Source organism: Platichthys flesus, chromosome 1, assembly GCF_949316205.1.
Source record: "Platichthys flesus chromosome 1, fPlaFle2.1, whole genome shotgun sequence".
NCBI lineage: Eukaryota > Metazoa > Chordata > Actinopteri > Pleuronectiformes > Pleuronectidae > Platichthys > Platichthys flesus.
In genome coordinates, this window is record NC_084945.1 from 18,782,843 (window position 1) to 18,803,102 (window position 20,260).

The following is a 20,260-nucleotide window of genomic DNA, read 5'->3' on the forward strand; positions in this document are numbered from 1 at the left end:
CATGCCGGGCGCTGAGGTGGAGCCCGAACGACGTCAGACGCTCAGGAGAAATCCCGGAGAAGGAGGTTTGGATTGTCAAAGATTAGTCAGCGATACACATCAGAGTCAGACCAGAGATCAGAGAGATGTATGACGAATTACTTCAACTGCACATCAGCCCAAAAACCAAACGAATATTTGACTTTGACACAATCCAACACACAGTCATGTCTCCATGACTCTTCGTTATCCATCTATTTACTTGCTTTTGGTCTCCATATGGAAGTACGTCCACATAATTTGACTGTATAAACAGATGAAGGTCCACACACACACACACACACACACACACAAAAACAGACAAACACACAAAAGATGACATGTTCACCCTCTTTAGTTAAAAAGCCGTAGAAGCTCTATTTATTGAGTCTTTTGTATTGACATATTTTACAAAAACTAGATTTACAGAAATCATCCATTACCAAACCATTCTTAATTTAGGCACACAATTACAGGAAAGCTCAGTCCAAATAGGTATTTAGGTTTTGATTAAATAAGACATGGTTATGAAAGATAACCCATGATTTGGAAAATATATCATGGATATTCAAAGATGTTAAGGAACAGGAAGACAAACTGAAAATGAAAATAAAACCGTCCTTTTTTTTAATATTTAAATAACTGAAAACTTGAAATCTAAATCCAATATTTGTTACAACACCCCCAAACAGAGTTTGAGCAATAAAATGAAAACACACAATCAATATCACAACACATCAGCTTCTTGAGGAAGTTTGTGGGCTGCTCTTTGGGATAAAGTGGAAGCAAACAAAAGCACTTGTCTGGATTCATGCAAACCTCCCCCCCAACTTCCCTCGCACAGTAATCGAAGAAATCAAACACTTATAATACACACAGTGTCAGTGTCCGTCTTTGTGTCCGTCAACACGTCTCAACCAGCTACAGATTCAGTGTAAATTGACAGCACCCAAGTTACTTTCTGTAAAAAGTCTTTTAGCAGAGGATGATTATGTTCCCTGCTGGTATGTTTCAGTTAGCACTTCTCAATGTGAGTAGACAAAGGCTGTACAAACAAAAAACACCCCCTCCAAAACTTCAATAAGATTCTCAGTCATTCACCTGATTAATATATATTAGATCTATAATTAGCAAACACATGGTGATTTGTGTTAAGTTACTGAGATCATGTTGCTGCTCATCCAAGAGGCGTCACCTAACGTTCTGAACACTGTTGAAAAAGCAGCAAAACATCCTCGAAATACTGAGGAGCAAGTCCAACTGCTACAGACTTAGCTATTTCTGCACAAGTTCAAAAGAAATCAGACCTGGTTGGCAATTCTCAACTGACAAGAATATTTTCACAACTCAACAGCAGTGAGTAATATAAGAAAATGAAAAAGACGAGAACTATGGTTTGTGTACAAAATGTGATATATCCCCTCTGTTTATCTGGGGCCAGTTTTACAAAACAAATAATTACACGTGAACTCCCTCCTTGTGTTAGACAACAAATGAAAACCTATTTGCACTGGGTGTTAATACACACTAAATACAGAACAACCCGTTTGGGTCAAAAACAACACTGCAGCATTGCTTTGATAGAGACATTCATATTTGACTGAAAGGCTGAACAATACTAAAGTGACATTCTCCTACTCAAAGGTAAGAAATAAGCCTACACTTGATTCACAGTTGAAACTCGTAAAATAACACAAAAATACGTCAGCCGAGTTTCTCCGTCCACAATACGAAGCTTTCGGCCATGAGCAAAAAGTGTGAAAAACAATTTTTTAAAAGGAAAACAAACAAGGACCCAAAAAGTAGCTTTTTCGAATAATAATAACACCTTCAAACCCTCCTCATGAAAGACTTGGATCTCCTGAATACAAAGCATGCTCATCTCCCACAGCAGACACTGACTCTATGGAAGCTGGTGGTAGCAATGTATGGCACGAGAGTAAAGGGCAATGCAGCATTGCATTTCTTAACTTGCACCCATCAATTTATATAATGCTCCAAATACTCAGGCTTGTATCAGTGATGCAGAGGCTATTCACAGTAGTCCCACCTAATTTAGGCAGCTCAGAACGGTCCAAAGGCCATGTTTGCAATGCATTTTAATTAGAGGGTTGAATAGATGGTGACCATTGACGGGGGAGAGGTTGAAGGAGCTCTGTTTTTGCCTCATGGGATGATGATGTTTTAGGCTCTTCAGCTGAAGCCAATCTTTGCATCAGGGTGAGGGGTTTAGCTGGATCTGCATGCGTCCCTCTGCAGCTGCTGCCACGATTCTACGTCTCAGGACACTCGAGTCCAACTCTGGGACAATGTCCTCCTCCAGTCCAGGCAAATCCTCGTCCTGATCCTCTGGACCCTTGTTCAGGAATCTCCTATGGGGAAGCAGTGAAAATGTGAAGATATGATGGAATGCAAGATACTAGGAAAACAAGTCAGCTAGGAATCCTTATCATGTGTGAATAAATTACATTATCACTTTAATCTCTTTACAATTGGGTAACCAAAACAAAAAAGCCTTCAACATTAGTCCTGGCTTCAAAGACTGTAGTGACATTTCAAGCACTCAAGCCAGTGGGTTAAAGAAAAATCCCTCAAAGCAGCAGTGTACCAACCTGCGAGCTTGCTGGAGCAGCTCATCTTTCCTCTGCATTAGCATCTTCTGCCTTTCCTCAGCAGACTTAGAGAAGCGACCTCCTCTGACCTCCAGGCTGTCTACCTCGTTGATTTCCTGCTCTGCTGCCCCATTGGACCCTGCCTGCTCCTCTCCTGCATTGTTCCCCTGTATAGGGGAGCGCTCTATGGCCTAAGAAATAAATAATGTTAGACAGTGTGACCCATTCTTCCTCTGACCCATTTGAAAGAAAGCCAGGGGAGTATTTTCATAGGCATTCATGTAAAAATTTAAATGGCTCCCTCTGCAACATTTAGGCCTAAATTAACTGACCTGTGTTGTGAAGGGTACCTGGATGCGTCCCTCCAGGATGTTGTCAGTGGTGACCTCCACAGAGCGGGTCAACTGCAGGTCCTGCATCACCAGGTAGGATGGCACCTGAGGGAACATCTCCTGGATCTGATGGGCCTGATGACCAGACGTTACATAGACAAGGAGTCAGAAAATGACACAAGCAGGTCTTATGCAAACAGTGTTGAGCGATTGAAACCTTTCAGAAGACCTCAACTTCTCGGCATATTTAATAACTAACAGTTTCTACCAAATCAGTTGGATTAAAAATATTCTTGTAGTGCCAGTAGGGTTGATGTTAGAGCAAACATCACTTCATGGATTTGGCAGTATTACATATAACACCTATTTTATTATCTTCCAACCGTGTCACATGATTATTTGGTTACAATCATCCCTGAATGGTTGGCTGCAGTTCAAGTTAGGCTAGCTTAATTTGATGGATAATACCCTGTACCATACTGTGGAAGAGAAGGAGAAGAGAAGGAGAAGGCTGAATGAGCCATGCAGCCAAGAGCAGCCTCATACCCATACCTGGTTCCAACTGCTATCTTTGTCATCTCTCTTAAAATCGAAAACTTCGTCAGACTGTAAACTTGAACTCACCATGGCCATGAGCTGGGAGTTGTTGTTGACCTGAGCGATGCCCAGGATATTGGTGGTGTGCATTACTTCCACTGAGAAACTGGGCAGCCAGCTGGCAATGCGAGATCCTACAGGGGAACATGTGGGTTGAATAAGTGATTGTCACACACAGCCGATCTGTGGAGTGTAACTGCACAACCACATTCGTCATTGGATCAGTGTCTGAAAGACTCACCATCAAAGTGGAAGAAGTGGTTGTGATGGTTGATGTGTGGTCTGGCTTCTGGAGCGGCTCCTCCGGGGCCGGCGTTGTCCCCCAGACCTGCGCCCTGCGGCTGGCCTCTCGCTGGGCCCCTATCGCCACTGATGTTCAGGGATGTCCGACATGTTGGGCATGATGTGTCCTGCTCGAGCCACGACCGCAAACAAGAGCTGGAAGAACAGACCCACAGATCAAACATGTTATTATGGTACTAAGACTTGGCTTTCATTTAAGAGTCAAGACATGTATTCTGTTGCTAAATATCAGGATCCGTGCAGGGAATCTTGCTGAAGAACATTCACCAAACTGCTCTTATATTATCAGAAAAGTATATTTACAATGAAATTCATATTACTATGAAAGAGATAACTGTTCCGGTGTGGTCTCTACTTTAGACATCTTTATTATACCTCCAAAATAAAACAGTTTCTAGGATAAGGAGCCCCATGTAAATGATACCGCAACCATCCCTTGCATGTGAGCAACTCCTTAAAATCAGTTTACTTGTGGAAGAGATGGCCGCAGGGTAGTTTTCGTGCCGTCAGCATGGTGTCCCAGCAGATTGCACAGTCGTCGTCATTAGCTGTCAGCTCCTCGGCAGTAGCAACAGCAAACCTGCATTAAAAGTTCACAGAATAGGAAAATAATGAAGAAACAAGTGACGATCGACTAAGTACAAAGCTACAAGTTAGAAATAACTACATAAAACAAAAAGGAGGAAACAGTCAAATAAAACACAGCCTCACATGGCCTCCATGTTGTTGATGACACGAAGGTAATTCTTGTGTCGGCGAACGCGACGCTGGACCTCATGGAAGAGATACCGCAGCTGCATGAAGATGACCAAGCTCGCCATGGACAGCCAGATGTTACCAAAAAGCTAACGAGAGACGGAAAAGGGAGACGTTTAGGGAACTATCAAGAGAACAGGACACGCTATATTTTCATAACATCACATGTTTCTGAACCTTCAGTGTATCTTACCAGCATATGGATATGGTGCATGAGGTCCAGAAACAACATGGCCAGCTCCATGATGAAGTCTGAGTAGTAGACATAAGTCCCCTTACTCTCCCAAGTGCCTGGGTGGTTAAGATCCCACAGATGAATGGAGTACCTGAGGACACGCACAACTCTTTAAACACAGGTGATATTTACAGGGTTTCTGCAGGGTTCGCCTAGTTAAATTCAACAATCTTATTTAATTGTTGTGTCTGTTTTAATTTACCATTTTAATACTTGTACAATCTAATACCTGTTTGAACAACTCTTGTGGCAGCTAAACGGGATCCGTTCAATGGTTACACTAGAAAATATGAGCTGCTTTACTCTTAAGCCCCGCTGAGAGAGCAGCTAGCCGCTGAGAGCTTGCTCGACCCGGGTCTGTCCGGGTTCCCTTCCCCGTGGACTGAGGGTCTGTGTGTGGACATGATGCGAGCAGCGGAGGCTAGCCCCGGGCTGCTTCCTCCAACTGCCCTCATCCTTGCTGTGTTGCGTTCAGGGCAACTCGGATATTCCGACCTCCTGCCACATAGCGAACATGCAATAGTTTCATCGATGAAAAAAATAATGTCAGACGAAATTCTTAATGATCAATTAATCACACCCCTGGTGCCAACTGTTGTACCAGGCGTACTTTTAGTGTACAAATATATAGGATTTCCTGTCAGCCCACAATCACATTCAGAAACATTTTGCAAGCAACAATTTTCCATACAGCAGCCAAGATATATGATTTTAGACATTCAAAATCGCAATTTACAACCAAGATCTTTTTGACGGTATTGCATTCAATGATTTACAAGTGATATAGACTGTACTGACACAGTTGTGGGTGATCCACCAATTGGAACAAAATGAGTTCATGAATCAAAATTACTTTACAAAGTATAAACAACGCAATAGCACAACCATCACTGCCATCAGTAAGACCAAATTTGACAAATCTGACCAATCTATCTAGATAGCAGAGGAACAGAGAGTAAAGAGTGTAACGAAAGGAAATACAAGCTCATTGTTCCTAGACAATTAAGCCAAAATGCTTGAATAAGACAAAATAGTTAAAAAGGCCAAAGCTGTTGTGAGGCAAGTAAAACATAAATCAAGATTTTCTATTAGGGTCAAAGTAAACATCACCATGTGCAGAAGCTACGTTTCTACTAGTGACAAAACCAGTTTCCCGAATATAGAGCCACACTAATGAATCCATAAGGGCCTCAGCTGATTTTAGTTATTTAGAGTTGTCCTAAGTCCTAGCCACCTTCTTTGGGACAAAGACACCTTTCATACTGGGGCTAATGGAACCAAAGGAAAACATCAGCTTGATTCCAAATTTGTAGGGGCTAAGTCATCTGTCCTGCTGCGGTGTGTGCATGAGTGTGCTTGTGTGAGGAGTCTTTAAGGAGACTTACCGCATGATGACATGCCCAGTACGCACAGTCACCAGCAGACACTGGAGAAAAAAGTACAAAGATTAAGTAGATAAAATATATAACCATCCAAAATATGACAGACTTCAAATAGAATATTTGGTTAGCATGATCTAAGTGCATTTTTACATAGTTTAGGCATTTTTATACAGTTGTGGCACCAGACTCTCACCTCGGCTGCCATAAAGGAGAGAGTGTGCATGCCATGGGATGCTCCTAGCAGACCACAGACCACAGCGAGGCCACAGCAGTCCAACAGAAGAGAGACCAGCAGACAGAGCACTCGCACATGGCTGTGCATGGGAGTGGAGGGGGAGAACGAAAGCTGTGGAGAAGAAATGGGATGTGAAGTTTTCTTTGACCTTATATACAAGATACAAATAAAATTGACTAGTTTATCTTATTTGGGAATTTCTAGTGGGCTTCAGTAGACAAAGACAACAACGACAACATAAACTAACACAATATGAATGTAGATGTTTGAGAAACATTCAGCGGATGGAAAGCAAGTGTTTCTTAGTTTAACTTGATTACACACAGTCATGCAGCACTAATCACACAGCAACGAGAACCAGTAGCATCAGGGCCAAACTCCAAGAGCATTTCTACTGTAGGACCTGAGAGAAAGACTAAGAGCTCGGACTTTTCCCTTCCAAATTTTACACAACCTATTTTAAAATCAATAAACTCCTCACACATTATCCACATAAAGTCCATGGTCAGAAAGAAGATTGCGTAAGACTGTGAAACTACAGCTCTAGAGTGTGTAGACCACTTTTCAGGTGAAATTGTTTAACAAGGTTTACACACTCACAGACCCATCTATCATCTTTAGCGTTTATGTTACTCCCCCAAAGCTAGAACCCACAGAAGCAGATAAACGAAAGAAAGCCGGGCGCAGACAACTGACAGACTTCAACCCTAAAGGGAGACGTTTACACTCATACATTGGTATAGATTCTGCAGACCGGCAGTCAGAAATGGCCTCATGTTACACAAAGCCAGTTAACATTACATCACAGGAAACATACCAGTTTCATGGCAGTTTTAAATGTCGTTGCTTGCAGGGAGCTGAATAAATCTGATATTTTGTTTTGCCCAAGATGCAGGGCACAACCTGATACAGGGTCACGTCAATGTAGTTAGTGAAACTGTATCAGTAGGCTAACATACCAGTCCAATGGAACTATTTATAGACTCTGAGGTGAACAGAGTTCAGTCATTCTTCAAACTTTTGAAGTTGCTCAGTACACTTTGTGAACTCTTTATTAAAGTTTGTATTTGCACTGAGCAGGTGTCATTAAACAGCGGACTTTCTGCCGCATTGTACTTACTCTTAGAATTTATGAATAAAAAGGCAGTCACAAAGAATGTGGGTCTAGACCTATCTTGTTTGCTATGGATCCTAAACAGCTAAAGGTTTCACTGAGGGATGTTTAGCCCTTAAACCTGCTTAATGCCATCCTGGCCATTTCCAGTGCCTGAATCTACATTGCAATGTACAAAGTGCTTGAATAGTCTATAGCAAAAAGGAAAATAATAATAAATTAGTTTATTCTAAGATTTTCATATGAGGACGTCATGAACGAGGGAGCCCTGGAGAGAGTCAAAAAAGAAAGGTGTTGTTTCTAGAACTTACATATTCAAATCGGTCTTTGCAGAGCTGAACCATGAGGTGGAGAAAGACCAGTGCAGAGAACCACAAACACCACATGACCACCTCCTCCACTGTCTGCACATTCAGCACGCCGAAAATGAAAATAAACTTGTAGAAGATGAAGTTCCAGAACTTGTCTTTCAGGTGCTGAGGAGTAAACACAGAGCACATTAGCAAGTTAATTTCTAGAAGGTCTACACTTGAGTTGCAATAGGCTTAGAGGTTGACAACCCCAGGCTGTTTGACAGACCTCCTTTTAACAGACTCACCTGCTTCTCGCTGACTCTCAGTGGGCCGAACACCACGTACTGAATCATTTTGGCGAATAACATCAAAGAGCAGCAGAATGTGTTGACTAGCACCTGGAGGAGCACGAGAGCAGAGTGGCAGTTAGTTGTTTATTTTCTCTGGAGCAATGCAAGGTCTTTAAGGAAACAACACTCACCCATACAAAGAGACTGTCAGTGGCAAGATACCACAGCACAGTGGTCGCCAGCTCCGTGTCACTAAAATCATTATTCAGAAGTTCAAGATCCACCCCTGGGGCAGCCTGGGTTTCATCGGCTTCCAAGGCCCCAAAGCCTGGGTCAGTGACAGTGTTGTAGGCGCTGAAGATGCTGCCCGCGAGCAGAGCCACACTCAGGATTGTGTAGGTCTGCAGGCTGGGCCATGGAAACCTCTCCAGAAACAGCAGAGGCATCGCAGCCTGTGAGCTCCTCTTCTTCTCGACGCGTAGAAACGGGGTCTGTCCTGATCAGAGAACTCAAACAACCTGTAAGGGCAGAGGAGAGTTTGCCGACGTCGGCCAAACTTTATTACTCAACTCAGTGTAGTTGTTACACAAACGCAAACGTGGTAGCACGGGATAGCTGTTAAATCGTGCCGATGTGTGAATTAACGACGATTGTGGAAATTGACAGTTGACACACGAATGAAAGATTGCCATGGTAGTTTCCAGGAAGTTAGCAGATTGACGTTAACCATTGACAACCTCCCTCTCTGGTCGGCCTCCTGCGTGCTAGCTCAAGACTGTTAGTATATGTGTAAATTAAAGCGTATTGAATCGGCGATCGAACGCGCTTACATAAACACCCCCGTAGCGCTAACGCTGAACAAAAGCAGCTCACGCCCCTCCCGTTAGCTTATCACCTGGCTAACGCTAGCTAGCACTAGCCTAGCTGTCAGCTAACGTTGGCCACAAAGCCGACCCCCGTTAACAAGCCCCAGACATCGAGCTGGTCCCAGATCGTCACTCACAGGTCGTCGCGGGCTTGGTTAGAGAAGGTGTCCAGCGTCACTCGCCGTGTTCCGTGTTGTACTTTCAGTGCAGCAGCACCGGGAACAGCGGAGTTGACAACATCGTCTTGTTTATTCCACCGAGCAGGCAGCTGAGCTGGGAGGGGGAGGGAGGGGGGGGGGGCTGTCGGAGCTGCGCATCGTAACTACGTCGTCACGACAACTTTCCCCTGACCTCTCGATCAATGTCTGGGTTTCTACTGTTCGAGAGATCAAGACTTCCGTCAACACGAAGACCACATCCATGATCTGGGATTTCATTTCTGTTCTTACGTCAACATGTTTCCGGCAAAAATAAAAGGATTATCTTAATGGTAGCCATGCACTAAAAACTCAATTTTTGGGGGCTTTGTCAAGAAAGTGTTGATGGAATTTTTTAGATGAATATTTTATTTCCGTGAGCTTAAAAAATAACTTATTTGCATGGCCTTTTGTCTTGATGTGCATGTCTTTTATTTGCATGGCACGTGATGTGTAAAAAATAAAGTGACGCGCGTGTTTTTCTTCCTCTTCATCTGCTGTGATATCACTGTAGATTTATCCGGTGACATTTAAATCATGAAATGTCCAGTTTAAAAATTACACGTTGAAATGTTGGAAGAATGAATAATTAACTTGAATGAACTCTAGTCTAACACTTAAACCTACAGTCTCATGTCAAATAGAAATAGGACAAGAAAGTTAAACTAAAGACTAGTTTATTGCTACTGAAGCCAAAACATTGTAAAAGACCCTTTGAACTTTTTTTGTGTCATGCTAAGTAAATCAGTACATGACTGAGATATACGTGCAATCAGATTTATATCTCTTAAATTGAGATGACGTTCCTTAAGGGGAGGTGAAGACTTCCTTGAACAGCACTTCGGTTTTCTTTTCAAGCAGACACCAGTTTCAGCACATACACTTTCAGCATGAACCTCTCAACTGAGTTGTCTCCTTCAGAGGAAATGGCCACTATGGAGTTTGACGTTGGGACAGCAGCGGCTTGTGTGATCCTGGGTCTGTCCTTCCTGGTTGGAGTTCCAGGGAACCTTCTGGTGATCTGGACCATCCTGAGATGCATCAAGCAGCGTTCCCACACCGTGGTGCTCATCCTGCAGCTGGCCGCTGCCGACCTGCTGGTCCTTATCACCCTGCCTGTGTGGATCTACTCCCTGGTCTACTCCTGGGTGTTTGGAGAGGCCTTCTGCAAAGCCTTGGTGTACATCATCAGTGTGTGCATGTTCAGCAGCATTTTCTTCATCACTCTCATGAGTGTGGAGCGCTTTCTAGCCATCTGCCATCCATTTTCAACAATGCACTGGATGACTAAGAGTGCGATGAACCGGTGTCTGGTACTTTTGTGGCTCCTTGCTATCCTTGTTGGAGCACCTGTCTTACTCACCCAGTCTTTGGATGAAAATGATGGAAGTAAGCAGTGTTTTGTCAGGAAATTCAGCTCTGTTACTCCAGTAATCATCATGTTGTGCCTGGAGACCTTTGGGGGCTTCTTTTTTCCTTTCATCATCATTAGTATCTGTTACTGTCTAGTGACAGCCCAACTCAGGAGAATGGAATACAACGACAGGCAGAAATCCTTGGTACTTGTGTACACAGTTGTTATAGCCTTCCTTCTGTGCTGGTTTCCTTACCACATCATCAACATCACGGATCTGGTTTGCATCTTTAAGTCAGGCAGTGACTATGATTGTGTGCCAGCGAGTTTTATCCTTTGCTCCGGTGCCCTTGTATTCATCAACAGTTCATTGAATCCTGTGCTCTACGCCTTACTTGCGAGGAACTTTCGAGGTAATCTCGAGGATTCCCGAATGGTCAGGCTGTTCAAGGAAATGGCAACTCACGCCAACAGACTCATGGAGCTGGGAGTAAAGCAGCAGACAAGCCAGAGGGCAGCAAATACACAGGTAGAGCTGATGTCAGACCAGTGTGAGAAAAACTGAATCCCTGAAACTGACATGCCTTTAAAATGTGAACTTTGTCTTCTGCAGTGATTAATGGACTTTTATAATCCAAGCCTGTTTATGATCCGATGGTTTAATAGCTTGGGATGGTTGATGATAGGTACTGTTAAAGGTCAACATATTCTCCCATCCTTGTTTCACTTTCAACTTTAGATGTCATTGTAAACAACTGTACCGTTTATGTGTTCCTCAAATCTTATACTAACTTATTATGGTGATTGAAATGTTCTGACAATTTGATGAGGCCTTTAGTGTTGTGTAAGGTGTACTGTATATGCCACAATTAATGATGCGTCATTTCATTTTCTCAAAATAAGTATTCTTGGAAAATGCTAGAGATTCAGTTTATGGTTGTTAATAAAAATTTAATCTGTGTATCATTCTATCTTATTTCGATCCAAGGGAGTGCCATTCTAAAATAATGTCGTGCCTCACAGGGTTAAAATAGGCCCAAATAAGAGCAATTATTCATTTGTGGAAACTCAAATTACCACCCTGCGATTGTATGCCTCTCCCTCCAATGCTATTGAAGTCTACATACTTTTTTCATTCCAGACTCATATGAGGTCAACTTGACGTTTGACCACTGAATTTGAATTAGTTCATCTTTGAGTCCAAGTGACAACTATTAACTTTTAAAGAAATTCCCCAACGGCAGATTTTAAATCATGGTTAAGAAGCCCAAAGCATGTTTTATGAGGCCATTGTGACCTTGACATTTGACCATTGACCACTAACTACTTGGACTCCTCCTTGAGACAAAGTGTATGTGTCTGGTGCAAATTAAATATTTTCTGAAGGCTTTTGGACATATCACAGTCACAAGAAGGGGACGGTTGGAGGGACATAAAACTTGAAAACATATTGACCCTAGCCAGTGGCTGTCATTAGATTAGATTAGATTCAACTTTATTTTCAGTACTGAGACAACGAAATGAAGTTTAGCATCTAACCAGAAGTGCGAACAAGCAGTAAAAGTGAAGAGTATGTGCATATGTAAAGTTGAATATGTAAATAAATAAGACATGTACAGTAAGAAATAGATATGGAATGTGAATAGTATTGATACAAGACTAGCAGCAATAGAAGTAGGTAGTTTAGATATGATAAGTATATATAAAGTGCAGGTGTTAGTATAAGTATTGGTGGTAAGATAAGACAAGAAATATTAATAATTTTTTAAAAAACGTCACTGTAATATTTTTTCCCATAAACCATATTGAGTTTTAAATCAAATATTAAATATACATTACAATAAGGGTCTCCAAACCAAATTTGCTTATATGCTAATTCAGGTACTCGCTCACACAAATCAGGAAGTCTTTGCAGTTTCACTGTCCTCACCACAGTCTGAAAAGTGGTGTAACAGGAGTTGAAAAGCAATGGCATGTAAAAAAGTCACATGTGCTGAATGTCACATCTCATTATTCAGGACTTAATCATCGGGCACATGTACATTGCTTTTAACCTTCTTTTTACATTACACAGTATGGACAATCACACTCTTGCTTTGGTTCTTTATTTAGAAAGAGTTTTATATATATCAAGGAATCTGGAAAACATGGTCATTAAATGGCCTCTAATGTCTCACTGTCTGATTAAGAATCTGATTCAATCTTATTTTTTGGATCAAACTAAATCTAGCCATGTTTTCTTTATTTGAAACTCTTCTAAACACAATTATTTCTTTATTCAAATGTATGATCTGAGGTGAAAAATGGACGGATGATGCATGAATAAATCACCTTTCTGTGTCTAGGCCTGGGAGGAAACCCTGTGCACTCTTTTCTAAAAGGGAAGTGAAGACTTCCATGTACAGGACTTTGGTTTCTTTTCATGCAGACATCACTGTCAGCACAAACACTTTCAGCATGAACCACTCAGCTGAGTTGTCTCCTTCAGAGGAAATGGCCACTATGGAGTTTGACGTTGGGACAGCAGCGGCTTGTGTGATCCTGGGTCTGTCCTTCCTGGTTGGAGTTCCAGGGAACCTTCTGGTGATCTGGACCATCCTGAGATGCATCAAGCAGCGTTCCCACACCGTGGTGCTCATCCTGCACCTGGCCGCTGCAGACCTGCTGGTCCTTATCACCCTGCCTGTTTGGATCTACTCCCTGGTCTACTCCTGGGTGTTTGGAGAGGCCTTCTGCAAAGCCTTGGTGTACATCATCAGTGTGTGCATGTTCAGCAGCATCTTCTTCATCACTCTCATGAGTGTGGAGCGCTTTCTAGCCATCTGCCATCCATTTTCAACAATGCGCTGGATGACTAAGAGATCGATGAACCGGTGTCTGGTACTTTTGTGGCTCCTTGCTATCCTTGTTGGAGCACCTGTCTTACTCACCCAGTCTTTGGATGAAAATGATGGAAGTAAGCAGTGTTTTGTCAGGGAATTCAGCTCTGTGACTCAAGAAATCATCATGTTGTGCCTGGAGACCTTTGGGGGCTTCTTTTTTCCTTTCATCATCATTAGTATCTGTTACTGTCTAGTGACAGCTCAACTCATTAGAATGAGATACAACACAAAGCAGAAATCCTTGGTTCTCGTGCACACAGTTGTTATAGCCTTCCTTCTGTGCTGGTTTCCTTACCACATCATCAACATCATGGATCTGGTTTGCATCTTTAAGTCAGGCAGTGACTATGATTGTGTGCCAGCGAGTTTTATCCTTTGCTCCGGTGCCCTTGTATTCATCAACAGTTCATTGAATCCTGTGCTCTACGCCTTATTTGCGAGGAACTTGCGAGGTAATCTCGAGGATTCCCGAATGGTCAGGCTGTTCAAGGAAATGGCAACTCACGCCAACAGACTCATGGAGCTGGGAGTACAGCAGCAGACAAGCCAGAGGGCAGCAAATCCACAGGTAGAGCTGATGTCAGACCAGTGTGAGAAAAAAAGAATCCCAGAAAATGATATGCCTGTAAAATGTGAACTTTGTCTTCTCCATTGAATAATGGACCTTTATAATCAAAGCCTGTTTATGATCTGATGGTTTAATAGCTTAGGTGTGGTTGATGATAGGTACTGTTAAAGGTCACCATATTCTCCCATCCTTGTTTAACTTTCAACTTTGGTACAGTTCCGTAAACAAACGGAACTGTACCGTTTATGTGTTCCTCAAATCTTATACTCATTTATTATGGTGATTGAAATGTTCTGACAATTTTATGTGGCCTTTAGTGTTGTGTAATGTGTACTGTGTATGCCACAATTAATGATGTTCAGTAATGTCTTTTCTCTAAATCAGTATTCTTGGAAAATGCTAGAGATTCAGTTTATGGTTGTTATTAAAAATTTAATCTGTGTATCAATCTATCTTATTTCGATCCAAGGGAGTGCCCCTTTAAAATAATGTCTTGCCTCACGGGGTTAAAATAGGCCCAAATAAGAGCAATTATTCATTTGTGGAAACTCAAATTACCACCCTGCGATTGTATGCCTCTCCCTCCAATGCTATTGAAGTCTACATACTTTTTTTCATTCCAGACTAATATGAGGTCAACTTGACCCTTGACCACTGAAATTGAATTAGTTCATCTTTGAGTCCAAGTGACAACTATTAACTTTTAAAGAAATTCCCTAAAGGCAGATTTGAGATCATGGTTAAGAAGCCCAAAGCATGTTTTATGAGGCCATTGTGACCTTGACATTTGACCCTTGACCACTAACTACTTGGACTCCTCCTTGAGTCCAAGTGTATGTGTCTGGTGCAAATAAAATATCCCCTGAAGGCTTTTGAGATATAACATTAGCAAGAACGTTATATTTTGAAAACTTGAAAACAGCCACTGGCTGTCATTAGATTGAGTCAACTTTATTGTCATTTCACAGAGTACAAGTACTGAGATAACGAAATGCAGTTCGTTATCTCTAATAAATGCAGCATCTAACCAGAAGTGCGAAAAAGCAGTAAAAGTGCAGAGTAAGTGCAAATGTAAAGTTGAATATGTAAATAAACAAGATATGTACAGTAAGAAATAGTTACGGAATATGAATAGCATTGATACAAGACTAGCAGCAATAGAAGTAGGTAGTGTAGATATAATAAGTATATATACAGTGCAGTTGTTAATATAAGTGGTGGTAGTAAATGAAGGCATACAAAAGTTTAAATGCAAAAGAGACAAGAAATATTCATAAGTTTTACAAAAAAACGTCACTGTAATATTTGATTTCCATAAACCATATTGAGTTTTAAATCAAATATTAAATATGCATTACAATCGAGGGCTTCAAACAAAATTTGCTTACATTCTAATTCAGGTACTCGCTCACACACATCAGGAAGTCTTTGCAGTTTCACTGTCCTCCCCACAGTCTGAAAAGTGGTGTAACAGGAGTTGAAAAGCAATGGCCTGTAAAAAAGTCACATCTCATTATTCAGGCTTTAATCATCGGGAACATGTACATTGCTTTTGAACCTTCTTATACAGTATGGACAATCACACTCTTGCTGTGGTTCTTTATTTATAAATAATTTTACATATATCAAGAAATCTTGACAACATGGTCATTAAATTGCCTCTAATGTCTCACTGTCTGATTGAGAATCTGATTCAATCTTATTTTTTGGATCAAACTAAATCTAGCCATGTTTTCTTTATTTGAAGGTCTTCTAAACACATTGTTTCTTTATCCGAATGTATGATCTGAGGTGAAAAATGGACGGATGATGCATGAATGAATCACCTCTCCATGTCTAGGCCTGGGAGGAAACCCTGTGCACTCTTTCCTAAAAGGGAAGTGAAGACTTGCTTGTACAGCACTTTGGTTTTCTTTTCATGCAGACACCACTGTCAGCACAAACACTTTCAGCATGAACCACTCAGCTGAGTTGTCTCCTTCAGAGGAAATGGCCCCTGAGGAGTTTGATGGTGGAACAGCAACGGCTTGTGTGATACTGGGTCTGTCCTTCCTGGTTGGAGTTCCAGGGAACCTTCTGGTGATCTGGACCATCCTGAGACACATCAAGCAGCGTTCCCACACCGTGGTTCTCATCCTGCACCTGGCTGTTGCGGATCTGCTGGTCCTTATCACCCTGCCTCTGTGGATCTACTCCCTGGCCCACTCCTGGGTGTTTGGAGAGGCCTCCTGCAAAGCAATCGTGTTTGTGATCACAGCCTGTATGTACAGCAGCGTATTCCTCATCACCCTCATGAGTGTGGAACGTTTTTTGGCTGTGCGTTATCCTTTTGCTTCAGCTGACTGGAAAAGGAAAAAAGCTCTTGATAAAGTACTGCTGACTCTGTGGAGTTTAGCATTCTTGTTCAGCATCCCCATCATCCCAACTCAGGTTATGGATACGGAGTCTGGTGAGGAGCAGTGTCTGTATCGGGAGTACACCTCTGTGACGCAGGAGCTGGTCTGTGTGCTGCTGGAAACACTGGTGGGCTACATAATACCTTTCTCCATACTGGTGGTCTGCTACGGCTGCCTGTGCAGCCGGATTACTCAGATGACCTTCAAGTCCAAGCGCAAGTCTACTGTTCTCATTGCCAGCGTTGTAGTCGTGTTTGGCCTTTGTTGGACACCTCATCACTTGGGAAATATCATCTCACTAGTCATCCTGGGCATCCAAGGTTCCCATTCTGATGCAGCAAACTCTCTGGAGGGCGTCAGGGACACCATGATCTTCATCGCCGGAGCCATGGTGTTCATCAGCAGCACTGTAAACCCCCTCCTCTACATGTTTGCAGCTCGCACCTTCAGGAGCTCCCTGCGTGACACCGGCATCCTGAAGCTCTTCCGACACATCTCCGGCACATCCCCAGGCGAAGGCAACAGAGAGATGTCCTTTGTGTCTAAGAGACAAAGCAATCTGACCAACAGCTCCGAGTGTGTGTTGGAGTCAAAAGACCAAATGGACATCTTGATTAAAATGTGTGAAAATAATGCGTCCTGATATTGAAACTGTACAGGTTGTACATCTCTGCTCCGTGTGTCTGTGTAAATATCATTATTTGTTGCATTTTTAAATTTCACAACACAGATTAACAGGATGTCACTTGATCTGTTTCAATACTCGTCTAGATCTGCAAATTACCCATTTTTCATGATTTGGTTTGCTTTTACATCGTGAACATGTATTTATAAAAACACTATATTATGTACATAGAGTTATGTCATTTGGTATTAAAAAAGTTGTACTGTAATGTCTCAAGGTACGTTTTTGTCAAATATATAGTATTGTTATTGATGTCCGCAAGGATAAACATGATAATACAAAGCACAATAGGTTGTCAGCCGATAATCCTGTGGTTGCGTCTCTTAATTCTTATCTCTGCCTTAACCACAATTGGATATTTCATTCGCTCATAGCCGCTGTTTGGCAAGCAATTTTTTATATTGTGATCTAGTTCTGTCCTGGGGACCTTTTACATATACAACACAATCTGATCATCTGAATTTATGTGTTAAAGTTGCCTATACTGCCATTTTTTACTCTCGTATGGAATCCAAATTTTTTTACTTTTGTAAAAATATTTTGTACTCGTGACAAATCAGGTAACAATAGTCTAAGTGGTGCACCCCAGTCCTGCTTTCAACTTCCTCTTGAAGAAAAGATTGCAAAATGAAAAATTGCATGTTCCCTGTATAGAGCAGCAAAAAGAGGAATCATGTCTCAATGTTTTGTAACAGTCTGAAGACGCAGCTTGGTTACTGATATTTGTTAACTTTATCTGAAAAACAGTGACCTAATTATCTATTGATATTATTGTCATAGCATCTGGAGTTTGTCTCAAACTTGAATGACAGTTTGTGTGTTGCCATGACGACAAGACCTCTTGTTACTGACCTGCTACTGACTTACCAGTAGATGGCATTGACAGCACAGTGTTAGAACTATGGTGGTTTTCCCATCTTTTCAGTCTGGCGTCATTCATTATTATTAATAATACCTATACATTTTGTATCAATAGGGCTGTTAATAAGAAGCATATACAGTAAATCATTGAATAATGTAAATTAATCTCTGTTCGGACAATCAGAAAAAAACTGACTAAGTTCAACTCTACCATAATGCAGGGCTATATTATCTACTACTATAATTATACTAATGCATTGTTGTTACCATGGCAGTTGCTTTTAGTGTCTTAAGAGAATCGAAGAATTGACATTTCATACAAACGATTTTTCAGATCTTTGTCATTTGTATGTTGTGTTGAATACAATAAGACAGTTCATTGTGATAAGAAATTGAACTTGAACAAACCCACTGTGACCAGGGCTAGACGCTATCTTTCGGAGCCCTTAATTAATAGTGAGTCATAATTATTTAAACTGTGAGGGTGGAAATTTACAGAGTGAAAAGGGTGTGACAAACACAAATGCGTGTCAGACGAGATTGCACAAGAAAACTGCCTCACGCACAAGACTTTTTTCTCACAGAATGAGGAAGCAGTTTGCACATAAGACAAAATTAGCATTGAGGTATGTGCCCAGCATACCCACTACCATTGATGACCTATTCCTATAACCTGCCTCTGTATTATGTCATTGAATTAACACATTGTACTTTGGGTTTAGTTATTTGTAAATTAAAGATATGGTGTCATTGTTACCCAAGTAAAAGTAGTAAAAGTTCCAAAGCACACACCCGCTGGATTTACAATATGGTTAAGGCAATCAATAACTTTTCCTTCAATACTTTCCTTGCAGTAATTGTTTAAGGGATCACTTAATTTGAAATGCGATTACTGTAATCCATGTATATTTGACCCATTATTTCCTATGCCCCAGCCGAAGGTAAGCCCCTGGGCAAAACCTGCCAATTGGGACAGTTGAGCCACAATCTTGGTTGTCTCAAGTGGAAAACTTCACACTACAAAAATCTAATTCGACACATGCACCAGAGCAAAACTACACTGAGTCTAGTTTAGTAGTACACAGGTTCCCTTCTCTCCTGTCTAACTTTTCAGCAGATTACACCAGCTGAAACAAAGTCTTTTTTTTTTGAGAAGATAGAAGTTCCTTGCCTTTTTTGGATAGAAATATCTTGTGTCTGAGATCTCAGTTGAAGCATTTGCCGGACCAGGTCAGCCAGATAGAATAATTTATGCGCAAGGAAGGAGACACTGGGATTTACTCTCGAAATTGGGGGATTAAAACGAGTGAAAGGAGGTGAACAGACAAAAAGCCTTGCATTCACCACAGTCTGATGGCCCATAGCGAGCAAAGCTGGGAGTGTCGGTCGCAACAAAACATGGCATTCTGGGAATTGAGCCAAAGACTAGCAAAAAATCCACCAGACCAGTAAGGACCTGTAGGGCGATTAAAAGCAGTAGATTGTAAACGGTTGCTGTTTGAAATTGCCACATATTTTTCAAAAGGAGGAAAACAGCTCCCAGATAAAAAAACACTAGGCACTGTAAAAAAGTAAGGCACTTATATGTGAGACGAGAAAATGGTTATAAAGTATATCAAAGTGTAATTTCTAGAGGGTGAATGAGGAACTGCTCCATCACTACAGATCAAGTAGGTCCCTGCAGGTGCTCTGACTCACTTGTTGTCCCACATACCTGTTTGAAAACAAAAGTTGACTGTGGTTTCCAGGTTGTCGCCAAAACATTACAGCATACTCTTCTTATAGATTGAATTATGCTTAATCTGTTGCAGCAACTCAAAACCTGTTTGCTCACACTGGGTTTTGTCTCCCCATGTGCATTGTAGAGTTTTAAATCAGAATATGCTTCACAAAGGGGACTGGAAAAAAATCGACATGTTTATGGAACTATAGTATTTATGAGTGTGTGCAATCTGGTGCAGCCTGTTTGATTTTAAGTGGACAATAGGGCCTTGGTGGAGGTTTGTGCCATTCTAGTTCTTCAAATTGTAACACAAACACACAAGACAAGAGGGAGGACAGACAATGTAGTGACTTCAAGAAAACAAACGTGTCGCTGAGAGGCTAAGGTCGGGCCTATTACTTTTAATGACGAACTAACAAAAAATCATTGAAATCCGTAAAAATGCGTTACAACTTGTATTAAATAAAAGATGATCTATTTATAGTAACGTGCACAAACTCATAGATTAAAGTAATCACAGTGACCGAACGGAAAATAACGCAGCGGTAAACAAAATATACA

The 20,260-nt window shown here is 41.5% G+C and overlaps 4 protein-coding genes across 5 annotated transcripts; 3 read left to right on the forward strand and 1 right to left on the reverse strand.

Annotated features, from left to right (window-relative positions):
- Positions 1 to 371: 371 nt before the first annotated feature.
- On the reverse strand, positions 372 to 9,326 carry LOC133953788 (E3 ubiquitin-protein ligase AMFR-like). 2 transcript variants are annotated; one of them, XM_062387888.1, is made up of 14 exons: positions 9,171 to 9,326; positions 8,359 to 8,685; positions 8,183 to 8,275; positions 7,896 to 8,060; positions 6,429 to 6,581; positions 6,239 to 6,279; positions 4,812 to 4,944; positions 4,574 to 4,707; positions 4,332 to 4,442; positions 3,801 to 3,997; positions 3,587 to 3,693; positions 2,981 to 3,097; positions 2,631 to 2,821; positions 372 to 2,390 (listed from the first exon to the last, which is right to left on the reverse strand). In XM_062387888.1, exons 2-14 carry the CDS (start codon positions 8,611 to 8,613, stop codon positions 2,234 to 2,236), a joined length of 1,854 nt encoding a protein of 617 aa, XP_062243872.1. In that variant the 5' UTR covers positions 8,614 to 8,685; positions 9,171 to 9,326; the 3' UTR covers positions 372 to 2,233. The 2 variants fall into 2 exon arrangements, with proteins under 2 accessions (XP_062243872.1, XP_062243862.1); XM_062387878.1 differs by having other exon boundaries at positions 2,963 to 3,097.
- Positions 9,327 to 9,975: 649 nt separating this feature from the next.
- Positions 9,976 to 11,476, forward strand: LOC133958699 (delta-type opioid receptor-like). Its single transcript, XM_062393628.1, has one exon. The coding sequence runs from the start codon at positions 10,121 to 10,123 to the stop codon at positions 11,147 to 11,149; it is 1,029 nt and encodes a 342-aa protein (XP_062249612.1). The 5' UTR covers positions 9,976 to 10,120; the 3' UTR covers positions 11,150 to 11,476.
- A 1,362-nt stretch (positions 11,477 to 12,838) lies between these two features.
- Positions 12,839 to 14,476, forward strand: LOC133958707 (delta-type opioid receptor-like). Its single transcript, XM_062393641.1, has one exon. The coding sequence runs from the start codon at positions 12,982 to 12,984 to the stop codon at positions 14,119 to 14,121; it is 1,140 nt and encodes a 379-aa protein (XP_062249625.1). The 5' UTR covers positions 12,839 to 12,981; the 3' UTR covers positions 14,122 to 14,476.
- Positions 14,477 to 15,772: 1,296 nt separating this feature from the next.
- si:dkey-148a17.6 (uncharacterized protein LOC108190685 homolog) lies at positions 15,773 to 17,437 on the forward strand. Its single transcript, XM_062387901.1, has one exon. It carries the CDS (start codon positions 15,988 to 15,990, stop codon positions 17,071 to 17,073), a length of 1,086 nt encoding a protein of 361 aa, XP_062243885.1. The 5' UTR covers positions 15,773 to 15,987; the 3' UTR covers positions 17,074 to 17,437.
- Positions 17,438 to 20,260: the final 2,823 nt, after the last annotated feature.